Source organism: Leptosomus discolor, chromosome 8, assembly GCF_034619465.1.
Source record: "Leptosomus discolor isolate bLepDis1 chromosome 8, bLepDis1.hap2, whole genome shotgun sequence".
In the NCBI taxonomy this organism is placed as follows: domain Eukaryota; kingdom Metazoa; phylum Chordata; class Aves; order Leptosomiformes; family Leptosomidae; genus Leptosomus; species Leptosomus discolor.
The window spans coordinates 38,287,298-38,301,540 of NC_141398.1; the positions used below are offsets into that span (position 1 = coordinate 38,287,298).

The window sequence follows — 14,243 nt, forward strand, 5'->3', positions numbered from 1 at the left end:
TGCCCTTCTCAGGAAATCTGATGTGTATGTATGATTTTTGTGTATGTATGATTTTTGTATATATGAACTGATGTGTTTTGCTAACCCGTTGGAGCACTCATGGTGGAACGATCCCCAGTGCTGCCCAGCGCTGCAATAAAGAATGCCTGCTTAATAACTGTGTTGTTACTGAGTTTTCATCTCGGAATCCTTACCCAGCCGCACCTAGCCTCCCATCTCGGCGAGGAGCATTAGAAAGCAAGGAGGTTTGGAAGCTCCAAATTTTGTATCAACCACCTTGTCTTCACAACTCAGTCCTGTGTTCAGGACAGCGTTTAGATTTGTGCCCTCCTGTCGGGGCAGCCACGCTGGACGGGTCATTTCACAAGCAGCAAAACTGCTTCTTTGTGTACTCCCCGCTAAACAGTAACAGCTGCCGTTACGTACAGGGTAACACGTACTGCCGCAGGCCTTGGAGCACAGGCCTTGCCTTCGTCCCAGCTCACATGCTTCATTCAGCTGAAGAAAGGATGCTCCCGCCACCTGCACCTTCCTTTTGCGCATGGAAGCTGCAGTTTAAAACTAGTATCTCATAGTGGAAGCTGGTGTGTTACTAATTGAACTTTTAAACCTCAACCAAGCAGCTTGTCTCTCTATTTTAGAGAGGCAAATAGGGCAAGGAGATCTAATCGTGATACCTCTACCGGTGGCAGAATTGCGCCACACCTGGAAAACCCCCGTAAGTTAACATCTCCACCGAGCGGCCGAAGGCGGTGGGGCAAACCCCGGCACCCCTCGGTTCAGGCGCGTCTCGGCACCCTCCGGCTGGCGGGAGCGCCGGCCCTATCTGAGCCTTGAGGGGACGCCGCCGCGGCCGCAGCCCCACAGGTGCCGCCGTGACCACGCTGGGTGCCTACCCGCGGGCTACAGCGACAGCTCCGCTACCGGCTCCGCCCGCAGCCGGCAGGGCCAGGGAAGTGCGGGCCGCCGCTCCCGCCCGGCCGGCCCCATGGCCAGGCCGCCGCCGGCCGCGCCCCTCCCAGGCTGCGCCGCGGTAACTCCGCAGCCGCGCGGGCTCCTCCTCCGCTGCGGCTGCGCGCTGGGAGCCGGGCCGGGCCGCGCGGGGCCTGTGCGCCTATGCTGCGCGTAGCGCTGCTCCGCCGCGCCCTGGGTCGCCGCCGCTGCGCGCCCCCGGGCTGGGCGGGCGGCGGGCCCCGGGGTCGGCCCGTGGGGGTGGTGGTACAGCCGTGCGCCCGGGATCTGCGCTGGGCGAGTAAGCGCCGGGGCCGGGCCCCGGTCCCGCGTGGCGGCGGCGGACCCGCTGTGCGCCCCGGCGGGCCGGAGGGAGGGTGACACCGCGGGCGGGGACTGGGAAACCAAAGCGGCGGTAGCTGTGCTCGGTGCGGTATGGGCCTCCTGGCTGGGCTCTGCCGGACGGGGTCGGGTTCCTAGAGGCCTTCTCGTCCTCGGTGCTTCTCGGTTTCCGGTGCGTCGTGTCGGTGCCTTGTAGCAGGGCAGCGGGTCGTTAAAGGCAAGGCGCATCGTCCTGGCAGTAGAAATGTCTTGTCTTTCTTCAGGTGAACGGTATCAGCATGCCACACCAGAGGTCTCCCAGGCTACCTTGGCCAGCGTGTCTCCTGTTTTTGCAGTGGTGAGTAAGTGCGGGCCTTGCCAGCACCGAGGGCAGCTTGGGCAGGATGGTGCTCTTTTATTTATTTATTTAAAGCATTATGAAAGCAGATGGATTCGTCTCTCGGAGGACACCCCTAGTTCTAAAGTATAAGGTATTCTGACAGGAGGGCCAGTTAGATATGCAGCGTTGACCAAGATGCTACGATCCATTGTCTGCTGGAAGTTGTCTCACCTTAATTGCGAGGGTAGGTCAGCTCTCAGAAGGGCAGCAGTCAGAAGGTTCCTTGTTCAGTTTGTCAGGGCTTGCTGATGCGGTTTAGAAATACTATTCCTGTGTCTTGTTAGCTGCAGTCCTGAGCAAACATAGGATTTGGGGAAGAACAAGCAGTCTATATATTCTTTTTAAAAATGAGGCTGAAAGCTGTTTGCAGACTGCTTGGTTGACGTTGTGGGCACATGTGAGGGAAGGTAAGGCCTTGCTGAGAACGAAAAGGTGTTGTTCTGCAGCAGAGTGCGTGCAGCTGGTCCTTGTGACTGTGTAACCCCTGTTGCAGCTCTACTGGAATGTATGCTTAAGCATGTTGTAATTCATGGGAAGTTATTTTTAAAGCCAGTAATATGGAATTAAGCTACGTGGTTTATAAGCAAAACAGCAAACTTTCTGATTAAACCAGACGCTACATTTTTTTCAATAAAATAGGTTTACTAGGAGATACAAGAGTTAGGTGAATAGTCTGAATGACAAGTGCTAGAACAAGAAGGATTTAGCTGAATGGTGTGTTATTGCAATACTTAAAATGGGCACAAGGCCTAACTGTCCAATTTGTGATACACCTTTTTAGGTTTTATTTATAAATTTTTCAGGTTGCTCTAGAGGAAATAGCAAGTTGTAATCCAAAGTGTAAGATGCCCTGCTGACCTCCTCTGCGTGGTATCCAGTGGTAGGACGCGTGGGAATGGTTCAAGGCCGCGCCAGGGGAGGTTTAGACTGGATGTGAGGAAGCGTTTCTTTACCGAGAAGGTGCTCAAACGCTGGACAGGCTTCCTAGAGAGGCGGTCGATGCCCCATGCCAGTCAGTGTTGAAGAGGCCTTTGGGCAGCGCCGTTACCAACGTGCTTTAACTGGTGATCAGCCCTGAAATGGTCAGGCCGTTGGACTGAATGGTCATTGTAGGTCCCTTCCAGCTGAAACAGTGTAGTCTAAGTCTGAGCCTCTGTAAACCACCTCCTTCCTGGGGTGTGCGTGGGAACATGGTCACACAGGCGGCACTGGTTTTGTTTGGTGCGTGCACAACCACGGTGACGTACGTGGCAGTTTGGTGCAATATTTTTCTTAATTGGGATGAACTACGAAGAGAGGACATAAAATGTTGCTTTTTCTTCATAACTCATTTTCTGTTTGACGTCTAGGCAAGTACAAACAATTTTAGAAATTGATTTCTGGTTTTATAGTAGTTCAGTGAAAAAAAAATATTTTTTTACACTCCTTTAGATGAAGCTTGACAAAGAGGGAAATACTACCTATTTTGGTGAGTTTTCATTGTTGTTTTGTTTGTTTGTTTTTTCTTTGTCTTTTTTCCTTGTCTGATACAGAAAAGTCCAATTGGGAATTTGCATGGGGTAGAAAATTATATTTGGGATACTTTACTGTGTGTGTTTGGGGGGTGTGATGTTTCCTCCGTTTGCTGCCTTCTATTGCTCTTTATAGCGTCTTTATTGTTACAGATTTTCTATATTTTTAACTAATGTTTTGAAAATAACGTACACCATCTCTCACAAGAAGGTTATTTGTCTTGTCCCTGATTGACCCGGATGCTACTTTCCCTGCCTTGTGTTTTCCTTCCTGTAGGATTACCTGTGCCTTCTCAAACGAGTAGCTTGGTTTCTGATGTGAAATTGTCATGGACAACTTTTTCACTTATAGCTAGAATTTTTCTCTTTCCACTCAAGATACAGTCTTCTAAACTTCGTAAAGAATAAATTACTTTGAGGAATCACTGGGAGGAAAACTGGTTTAAAGGTAGCACAGCATATTGTTCTTCTGCAGGACTCAGTAACACACTAAAATGTTATTTCAGAACATATATGCCGCCAATGTCTTCATCTAAAAATATTTTAATGGTAGAAAAGAAGAAAACAGAATTGTACCAGGAACTGGGTCTTCAAGCTCGAGATCTCAGATTTCAACACCTAATGAGCATTGCAGCCAGGAACAACAGGATCATCATGAGAATGGAGGTAATCGTTTCCCTGCAGCTGAGCGTAAACTTGAACCGTCCTTGCACTTGCGTTTTCTTGTGTGATTCTCTTAACACCAGCTGTAAATGTGCCTTCGGAGCTCTGCCTCGCAGTCGGAGGTACAGGTTTACAAGCAGTACAGATTGATGACCATTTTCCTAGTTAAGCACAGGAGAAACATAACTAACATTGTCATAGAAGCAAAGGCTTATAAAGAGCCTCTTAATCATACCACCACTGGCACAGTGCTGTGTCTGAACCATGGGGAATCCACTCGTTCGCAGGTTGTATGAGATTCTGTTATTTTCCTGCCTGAAAAGACATCTGAAGAGTGGCTTTATCAAAGCCTAAATGATCAAATGCACTACAGAGTTATGAGAAATCTTCAGGGTTTTTTTCCGACTTCTACATGTACTGTCTTTTTCAGTTCTTGAAGGCTGTCATAACACCAGAGTTTCTTCTGATACTAGATTATCGTAATTTAAATTTGGAACACTGGCTCTTCCACGAACTAGCATCTCAGCTGGCTAGGGAAGGCCAGCTAGTTACGTGTTCCCTGCCCTTTGAATTCCGAGCCATAGAAGCAATCCTGCAGTACCGGGTGAGCTATCTCATTTTTATTTGAATTGTTTTGGAAGTTGTCGCTTCATAGAAAGGACAGTATGATTCTATACTTGTGTTAACATTTATACATACACATTTGTATGTGTGTTCCGCACTTACTGTAGGAACTCTTTTTTGGTTTTGGCTTTTGTTGCTTTAGTTTTTACAGTTTTGTGTGTATGTGTGTTTCCATTCACTTCCCAAGAAGGTTCTGATTGGATGTGGTGGCTTCACCATCATTTGCACAATTAAAAAACGAGTTAGAGTACCTTTCTAGAGGCATGCCATAGCTGAAATGGAAGTCACACAAAAGCTGAGGTTTTTGGCCTCTTGGGCAGGAGTCAGATAATGATTTCTAGCTATTCTTAAGAATCTGCACTTCACGGTGCTCATATGACATTTCTAGACAGTGCTTTAGCTTTATCAGCCTTACTGGTGTGGTTGTCACTGGGTTTCAGTTCAGTGCAAATAACTTATAAAATCCTGTATTTTGCACTGGCTTTATCTTATAAGTGGTATCCCCATAGCAAGTATTTCCTGGGCGTTGTAAAGGAGATTGTGTTAACTGCCTGTTAGTGGGAGTTCTGCGTTCAGAGACAGGAGCCAGTTGCCCAAGTCGTTCTAAAGGGATTGCTTTAATTCTTATGAAGGATCATGTTGTTATCTAGATCAGCAAACTGCAGGGGAGACTTAACACTTTGCAGCCTCAGATCCTTGAGACACTGGAAGCTCTAGTGGATCCCAAGCTTTTGTCTGTGGATAGGAGTAAACTACACATTCTCCTGCAAAATGGCAAGAGGTAAATAAGAGTAAGCCGTGAAGAGACTAGAAGATGACCATAGAAAATTACGTGCAATGAAACGTTAGAAAAATGGCGTCTAATATTAATTTCCTAGATCACTGTAATGCTGTGTTGTGCATCTTATTTGTAAATGTACAAATGGGTGTGTGAAATGCCTAGTGATGCGGGGCAAAACAGAGAAAGGGAAATCTATTCTGAGTTGTCATAAATACAGTTGAGCTTCTTAAGTAGCATCTGACAGAACAAAGTAATACCTAAGAGAACAAAATAACATCATGAAAATGTTCCCCATAATGTAGAACAAGATTAGCCTTTGGGCCTGTGCTTTGAGGTTACTAGTACTTACCCACTGGTGCCTTCCTGTATTACCCTCTCTGGTATGACGGTGCAAATACGCAGTTGCTACACGCTCGCGGCGTGCTTGTTTTGTCTGACTTGCCAGAAAAGACACCTGAATCCCTTTTAGTGTGTGCCTGTAGCTCACTGGTACCCAGAAAGATCACTGTCACTGCTAAGCGTGTGGCCTGTAGAGAATTTTTTGAAGGAGCTCTTAGAACCCTGCAAGGGAGCATTCCCTGGCCATTCTGCCTGGCCAGGGTGCTGGCTAGCAAACTCGTTTAGAGGTTACCTTTGTGCACTGGTGCCACTGGAGGTTACTTCACCTTTTGCCTGTTCTTTCTTCAGCTTGTCAGAACTGGAAACCGACCTTAAAGTTTTCAAAGAAACAATTCTGGAGATCTTAGATGAAGAAGAATTAATAGAAGAGCTCTGTCTGTCTAAATGGACTGATGTGCAAGTATTGTATGTACATTTTGAAACCACATACTTTTTTAACAGTGTGCTTTAAGGGGAGCTTGAACACCAAAGTGGGTGTTCCCTGCTTAAAAGCAGAAAGAAAAAGACTTTCTAATTTTTTAAAGCCCTGATGCTTGCTGCTTCAGAAGTTATTGTATTTGCCATTTTTGAGAGGGACTCCGTTAGCACTAGTGGTATTATGCAGTTTCAAATAGTTCTTGGCATAACAGGTCAGCTTATTTGGTGTGTAACGGGATGGGAGCAGGATGGCAGGAGGACAAAAAGCAAATGTCATTTTTTCAATACAAATGAATGCTTTCTGGGAGAATTTTCCTCAGTTTCACCAAAAAAGCCGAAGAGGCAGGTTTTAAAGCTTGTCTTGAATAGGTCAGGCACCACTTCCTTTGTTAGAAGTGTCCTGAACACCTTCTAGCTGTTTGCTCACCAGCAGAACCTGAAGGGAAGAGGCCCTGGAGCCTTGTTGTGCACCTGAAGAGCAGCATTTCAGGAAAAATGTACGTGCAGAAATAGTCCTGTCGTGCTCTCAGTTCTGGTGAGAGACAGCACATGGCAGCAGCAGCACTGCTCGCTTTCACGAAAACTAAAAAGCAAAAAGATAATGTATATCAGATCCCAGTGTGGTTTGGGCTGAATTGTGTTTAAATCTTGGGCATACAGACATGGTTTATGTTCAAGCAGATAACAGGCTACCTTTCAGGGTCCTTCCTGAAGTTGCTAAGTAATACTTTTGCCTGACCACTGTCTGTGGATATTAGTAGTGCTCATGCAGTAGTGTGGGTTTGGAATCAGGAGGTAGTTTCTTGGCCCTGTAGAGCTTGGTCTAAATGTGCAGCAGAAACTCATTATTCTGGAAGTGGGATGCGGTTTGCATTTCTAATGCATCTGCTGGAGCTGAATCCGTAATACAGACGATCGTGCTCTGAGGCTTTTAAGTCTGCAGCTCCTCTCATCTGCATGCAGTAAAAACCTCAAGGTTCCGAGAGCTTTAAAATCATTTGAGCTAACTGAAAAGTTTCTGCCCCGTAAGAGAGAAACTATGGGCTATGGTAAATGTCCTCAGGGAGCTTACGTGGGTTGATTCTTAAGACATATCGCTTATTTTCTTGGTAAACCATTTCAGAGAGGTTCCTTTAACAGCCAGCAACACCAGGAGGAGATTCTTTAAAAAATTGAGTCTCTCTAGAGAAATGAGGTCATGCCACAAAGGCAAAAAAAGGATGAAGAATCTTCCTGGCTTTGCTGCTAATTTCCAAGCTCTTGTGGATATGGGGTGCCTCAGCTTTCATCCACCCAGTGAACAACCCAGTACACCACCAGAACATACATGTCTGTTAGGAGGCTGCCGCACTAGCAGTCGGGCCATGAAGTCGGATGAAAGTCTCTCGGACAGCCTTCGCTTAGGAGAGAAGCATTTTCTGTTTGATGCTCGCTCTTCAGCTCCTCCATGCTCCCAAAACGTTTTGCAGTAATTGCTGTGTATAGCCGAAACACCTGACAACTGAGCTATTGTCATACACACCCAAACCGTCTCTCTTGCTGTGCAATTGTTTGTATGTTGACTTTTGATTCTGTTTTAGTCTTGCGAGTTTTTGACTGCGCGTTACCAGTTTCCACCGCTTGAGGGCACCAAGAAATTAAGCATCTCCTTTCAAAATTGGCAGCACTTTATAACTTACTAATAATATAAACATTTATAGTAACAAAAACTTTATAAATAATACAAATTTTATATATAATTTTATAACTTTTTAATATATGAAACGGTAAGATTTGTGTTGTTGTGCATGCCTTGAGCACTTCAAATACTAACTGCTCTACTCAAAATAATTGACTGCCTACGCTGATCAGCTGATAGGTATAAAAATATGCCTTTTATTTTAAGCTATTGCTATGGATGGAAGTTCCTCACTAAAAAGATTGGATTTTGAGATCTAGCATCTAACAGCGCTCTTGTTGGCTGTTCCCCATAACTCTCATGTGCCTTGTCTTGGCACATCGGTAACACACTTCTGGACCCCCTGTAGCTAACCAGAACAATATCACTTGTTGCTCACAGTGAGGAGAGTATGTCTGGGATTGACCATGCAGAGGAAATGGAGCTGCTGCTGGAAAACTACTACAGACAAGCAGAAGATCTTGCAAATGAAGCTCGTGAACTCAGAGTACTGATTGATGACTCAGAAAGCATAATCTTTATCAACCTGGACAGGTTAGCTGCCTTATCTGTTGGACTGCCAAAAGCTAAGCAGAATTTCTTGCTGCCTAGTCTTTCTCAAATCTGCCTTCAAGGAGAGTTGGGGAATTCCATCTTTTGACAGTTTGAATTGACTTGCAGTCACAGCACAAGAAGCTGCCTTGCACTTTCCATATCAGTGAACTGGATAAAGCAAAGCAGCAAGACACCCTAATTAGTATGTGTAAAAACCTCTCTAGTGATGCATCAGTTTTCCCTAGCAGGAGAAACCTGGCTTCTCCTAGATCCTTCTAGGGAGCTGTTCACTAACGGAAACATCTGCAAATTTATAAGCAATATAAAATTCCACTCAGGAAAGTTTAATTCGGCGAAATTGAATTATTTAAGAGCCTGGCTGTTCAGTAGAAGTTGCATTATCACTTTGTGGCGTGATACACGGTTCAATAACTTTGGAGTGAGTAGTTTGTATGCTACAGTTTTCACTACTAGTCAGCTTTCTTACTGAAAAACAATTGTAGCTTGGATTTGCAAGCACATGCCACTGTCTTTGAGGTCAGTGTTTAATATTCTTTCTCCTCTTTACTGGGGAGCTATCTGTAGAAGCAGTTGGTGGATGCTGCATCAGGAAACCACAAAAATCCTTTTGGGGAAGACTTGAATATGGAACTCTCCAAAACAGGCTCAAGTTTGTAGCCTGCAGCATTTACCGACTCTGCTTCTTTGTAAGTATATTCATTTGCAAGGTAACAGTAAATTTTTGTTTGTTGTGGATACAGGCATACAATGTCTAGCCAGTTAGTGGTGAGAGAATACAAATTCTCACAGAAATTTACTGTTACTCTGTGTATATAGACCTCTAAGAAGTGAGCAATGCTGGAAGGTCTGATGATGATTAAGCGGAGCCTTCTGCCTTGGAGGTATCCTGATGCAGCGATTTCAAAATGATCATGTCCTTATACTGCTATTTCATGAGTCTTGTCATTGGGTTGCCCAATTCCGGCACGACTTCCTCTCTTTCACTGTTTGGTTTCAGTGCTTGCTGTGTGGAATTTGAGAATTTAGGCAGCAAATCGATTTGTGGGTTCCCCTTACAGATATTTCTCCCTTCTTTAGCCACCGTAATGTGATGATGAGACTGAACTTGCAGCTGACTATGGGGACTTTCTCTCTGTCTCTCTTTGGACTCATAGGAGTTGCATTTGGTATGAACTTGGAATCGTCTCTTGAAGAGGTGAGGAACGAGTGCTGCTTTTATCAGTGACATGAAACATGGGCCCTACTCTTACAGTGCATTTTATGTTCAGTACAACTTCGTTCCTTCCATAGGTAAAGCTCCAGATTTATATTTTTGTATTTAGTCCAGTGATTCACATGCTCATGGAGTCACTTTTTTCTAAGCAAATTGCTGTATGGCTAACTGACTGCATGGTATTGCAGCCTCTTTTTTATGTAACGGCCATGGAAAAGAAATGGGAAGACAAATCTATGGTTGTGCAAGGACTGACTATAAAGCAGCATTAAGGTCTCTTTAAGGATCATCTAGTCTTCTGAAAAGACCAGCTTTGGCTTCCAGATACAAGAGTATCTGGCAAGCAGCCAGGGCATTCCAGCACACCAGAGGAATTAGTCTGCTGTCAGCTACACGCTTATACCCATTCTGGGGGGTTACAAATTAGCAGTTGCACATGCTGTCTTTAAAACAAAACAAAAAACCCGAAACAAAGGAAAGACTTCTTCCTTTCCAAATCCACTGAACAGACGGGTTGAGTTTCCACACTTCACAATGAAGGAAAGAAAACTGCATGGGACAGTGACAGAATACACCAGGGTAATTCTTAAATAAAATGCTTTGCTGTGAAACAGCCCTTTTCCCAAGGTAGGGCTTGGCTGTTGATGGTCAACAGTTTACCACTTCCTCCCATAAAGGAGAACACTGGTGGGGGAGTGAGATTATCTTTGGATAATCCCTAATGGGAGCTGACTAATGGTAATGTTCTGTTGGTAGGACCCCAGAATATTTTGGCTGGTGACGGGGATTATGTTTCTGGGAAGCGGTCTGATATGGCGACGCTTGCTTTCCTTCCTCGGGCGGCACCTAGAACCTCCACTACCTCCTCACGTATGTATGGCTGGCTGCGGTTTCTGCTGCGCTCTGCACATAGGGTCCATTTCTAAAGCAGGAGATAAGCTGTTGTAGAGGGGTGGGCCACAGAGCACGGGGGAGTTCAGCTCAGTGTCTGCTTCTGGACAAAGGAGGAGGTTCTCCCTGGTCGGACTGAATGAGGTGGGAAGCTCCCAGCACTGGCAAAGATAAACTTGAGCAGTAAGATGCTCCCCACTGTTGTCAGGAGTGAAGCTGCAGGCTGTTCCTTGGGCCATGCTGTATTTGCTTTCACCTGGAAGCTCAAGGGAAGCTGAGGCTAATGGTAGAAGCAGCCCTAATTTGCCGCCTCAGCTGCTGCAGCAGCCTGTTGAGAGTGAGGGTGCTGCCCTCCTCCTCCCACCCACATACTAACTCTGGGTCTGCAGTCCCTGTCTTGTAAAAGAGAAGGTAAAGCTGAAAGGACGATGAGGGCAGGTAGTAGTTGTAACACCTTGCTGGAGCGTGGTGCCGTGGTTGTGATGTCTTGACTCCCAACTTGAAGTTTGGAATAGCTCCTCACATGCACGCTGGCTCTCTGCCATTGATGCTGATGGCATCGTAGGGCCCTGTTGTACCAAGCTGTATGAAGATTTCCACAGATACTGTCTTCAAATGAGCAGGATTTTACATGGGCCATGTTCTCCACTGACTACCCTTTCCTGCCAAGGCTTGTGGGACTGCATTGTCTATCTCTGTCCTGCACACTGGTGTTTGTAACAGGAAGGTATCAGTGGATTCAAAAGTTGAGTTGCTATAAGTGACAAAAGACAGGGAGACCCAGATAAACTCCCCTTCTTCCCTCCCCTCCCTTGCCAGAGACAGATGGAAGGATTATCCTCAAGCATTGCTCAAGCCTAACTCCAGCACATCAACTGACTCTGGCAAGAGAGGTATGGAAAGGGATTAGGGAGGGAGAAGCCAGAGACAGTGTTCTAAAAATAAAAGGAGATAAATCAGGGTTCAGGCCACTGTGAAGCTTTAATTTCCTTCTACTGCATGTAGAACAGCTTCTCATGTAATCACAGGTTATTTTGTATCTTGCCTAGCTTCCTGCAGTTTTGAAAAAATCCCAGCCAGCATCTGGAAGAGTGGAGATGAAGAACAACTTTAAATCAGAAACATTTGGGCTGAGCAGAAGCACATTAACAAACCAATAGGAACAGCAGGAACGAAGAGACTTTTACTGTTACCGGGTGGACTTTGGACACTTTCCTTGCATTTGTTCTTCCTTACTGAAGATGGCAAGAATTTCTAAACTTGCTAATTTAATATATAATTGGTGCCAGAAGCCTATGGTGAGATGTTAATACTCACAAAAGGAGAGAAACACAGAGGAATACAGTGACATGCTTTCCACAGTAGTCTCACCTCCACCCCACGTATGTTCCATTAGTTTTCTCTGTCACATACATGTATTTATTTTTTGGGCATCCTCATTTCAAGTGTTTCTGTCAAATACTTCTTCATGTAATGGCCTTTCTTAAAGAGAACAGTATTTTCAGCTTAAAGCATGACAGCAGTCAGCATTCATGAATAATTCTGGTTCTGAGCTACAGATTTAGGAATCTGACTTCAAATGTCAAAGAAGAATCCACCCCAGAAATGGCCTTTTTAGTGGGTTTTTGTTTTTTTTTTAGAGGCTCTCATTAATTGCTGAGACCAGATTTTCCAAAGCAAAAAGCATACCTGCATCTCTTGTGAAGCATCACCTATAAACTGGCACCAACCAGAAATAGGTTTCCTTTCTTTTAAATGAGCAATAACAGGCTTTGATATGTAGCTGCTTATCTTGGGTGTTCCCTACAATTATTTTAGGCCCAAAACATACGTGGTTTTAGTAACAGGAGAAGTGGGCCTGGTGATAATGCACACTGGGGCTTGCCCTCTGCTGCAGTTTCAGCATGCATCAGTACAGCTGCAGCTTAGCAATGCCTCGTGTTGTCATAAGGACTGATGGAAATGCTGGTAAAAGTCAACAGAGCAGTTGTTGGTTTCTCTTAAGCTGGGCTCTGCTTTCTTTCCTCTCCAAGAAGACAAGACAAAGCATGGACTAGCCCACACCGCAGTGAGTAGCCAGGTTAGTAAAGGGCATGGAAGCCTGGTGTCCTGTGATGTACTGAAGGAAGGAGTAAAATTCTTATGCCTGCTGTTGTGGTTTTTCTTAGGATGTCTCTCTGAACTCAGAGTGTAGGTCTCCACTGGTTTCTCTCTGTAGAGGGAGCATGAAATCCTTCTAGATCAGGTCACAAGCTGTCTGGTTCTTGTTTGGGTTTTTTTTTAACCTCTCTAACATACAGTGAGTGTAACTCCTCAGGTGCCACCAGATAAACCACTGTACTGGCAGCGATTGAAAAGACAGTAACTGTAGCTGTGAACAATTTTGCTCAGGACTAACAAGTCAAAAATTGAAATTAAATGGTACCTAAATTAAAACGTTGCAGGCCTGTGATCCTAGTATGCTTAAAACCAGTGGTAGGTAACTATTTTCAAACAGCTGTTCTTGCTCTGTGTGTGACTTCAGCTACAGCTGTAAAAGGCATGAGAAGGTGAGAAAATTAATGGGGTTTGGAATGTTTTTGAGTTCTTTAGCTGAATCTTTTTTTTCAGCCTTTTTGCTTAGGTAAAGATGTGAAAGAACCTCTAAACTGAGCAATCCAGTGGGAAAAAAAAAAAAGCCTCCCATACCTTGGCTGATAGAGCCCCGCATGTGAAGGATACAGAGGCTGGTGTTTTCAACTCAGTTGTAGTTGCAGAGGTTTGGGAAGCTTTCACATGAGCTTCCCAAGCTCTGTCTTTTGTGCTGAGAGGCTTCTGTGAACTGCATTGACTCCTTTTCCTGTACATAACTGACTTAAAGCACAATAAAAGCACTGAGAGAAAGACCCATCTTTTACAAGACATTCTCTACAGACATTCGCAAATGTTTGATAGTTTTCTTACAATTACAAATCCATTCAGGTGCAATAAAAGTCATATGTTAAAAAAAAAATCAACCAAAGCCAGTGGAGGCTGGATGTTCAGAATGGCATTGCTACGGAATATGCCGGTTTCATCTGTTTTCATTTAAAAAGGAACACTCTTTACTCTGCCCTTATAAATACACTGCTCATTTTGCCTCAGACCACAGTTAGATTTGTAAGGTCAGTACTGTGCTCCCAGTTCCATGTAGTTACTTTCATAAAGTTTAAGTTAATTTTTTTTTTTCCCCTAAGTGTTCTGCTGTTTGGGCAAGTCCCCAAAATAGAGGTCAGAACACGTTACACGCCAAGCTGATGTTCACCTTGCCTTTTTGGGGTTTTGGTTTTGTTTTTTTAAAACAATCTCCCTGAGAGAGACATTTCCTAAGAAGGTGAGTTGAGGTGAGTCATCTTGGAGGATGACCTTTAGAACTCTGCTATTCCACTGACTTGTGCTGTCTAAAATAAAAATAATGCTCTATGCTTGTGAAGGAGGCAAGAGAGAGAATGTGTGTCTGTGGAGTGGTGTGGTAATAACAGCATCACACCATGCTGCTCAAGCTGTTTAATAGGTAAGTTGATACACAGTTAAACCTGCATCATACAAAATTAGTGTTAATTAGTTGAAGACAATACTGTTAACAATAAAAGCTGTTAACAATTTTGAGTTACCACCATCATGGAATTTTGCCTGAGAAGACGAAGAAAGGGTGTCGGAGAAGTCTCAGCCACAAGTGCGAAAGCAGAAGCATTTCCTAAGACTGAATCAGTCTTGCTTGCGCTTTTCTCCCCGGGAAGTCCCAGCTTTCTATACCCTGAACGCAGCCCTCAAGACTTGCTGGAGACAGAGGCAGTCCTTTTGGCTGGCACCCACCTTTC

The 14,243-nt window shown here is 44.8% G+C and overlaps 1 protein-coding gene across 1 annotated transcript; it reads left to right on the top strand.

Annotated features, from left to right (window-relative positions):
- Positions 1-1,116: 1,116 nt before the first annotated feature.
- On the top strand, positions 1,117-13,289 carry MRS2 (magnesium transporter MRS2). The gene is made up of 12 exons (XM_086468797.1): positions 1,117-1,248; positions 1,432-1,465; positions 1,557-1,630; positions 3,104-3,140; positions 3,737-3,849; positions 4,277-4,450; positions 5,121-5,251; positions 5,939-6,055; positions 8,127-8,279; positions 9,378-9,495; positions 10,270-10,383; positions 11,454-13,289. Exons 1-12 carry the CDS (start codon positions 1,117-1,119, stop codon positions 11,562-11,564), a joined length of 1,308 nt encoding a protein of 435 aa, XP_086324923.1. The 3' UTR covers positions 11,565-13,289.
- The last annotated feature ends 954 nt before the right edge of the window (positions 13,290-14,243 follow it).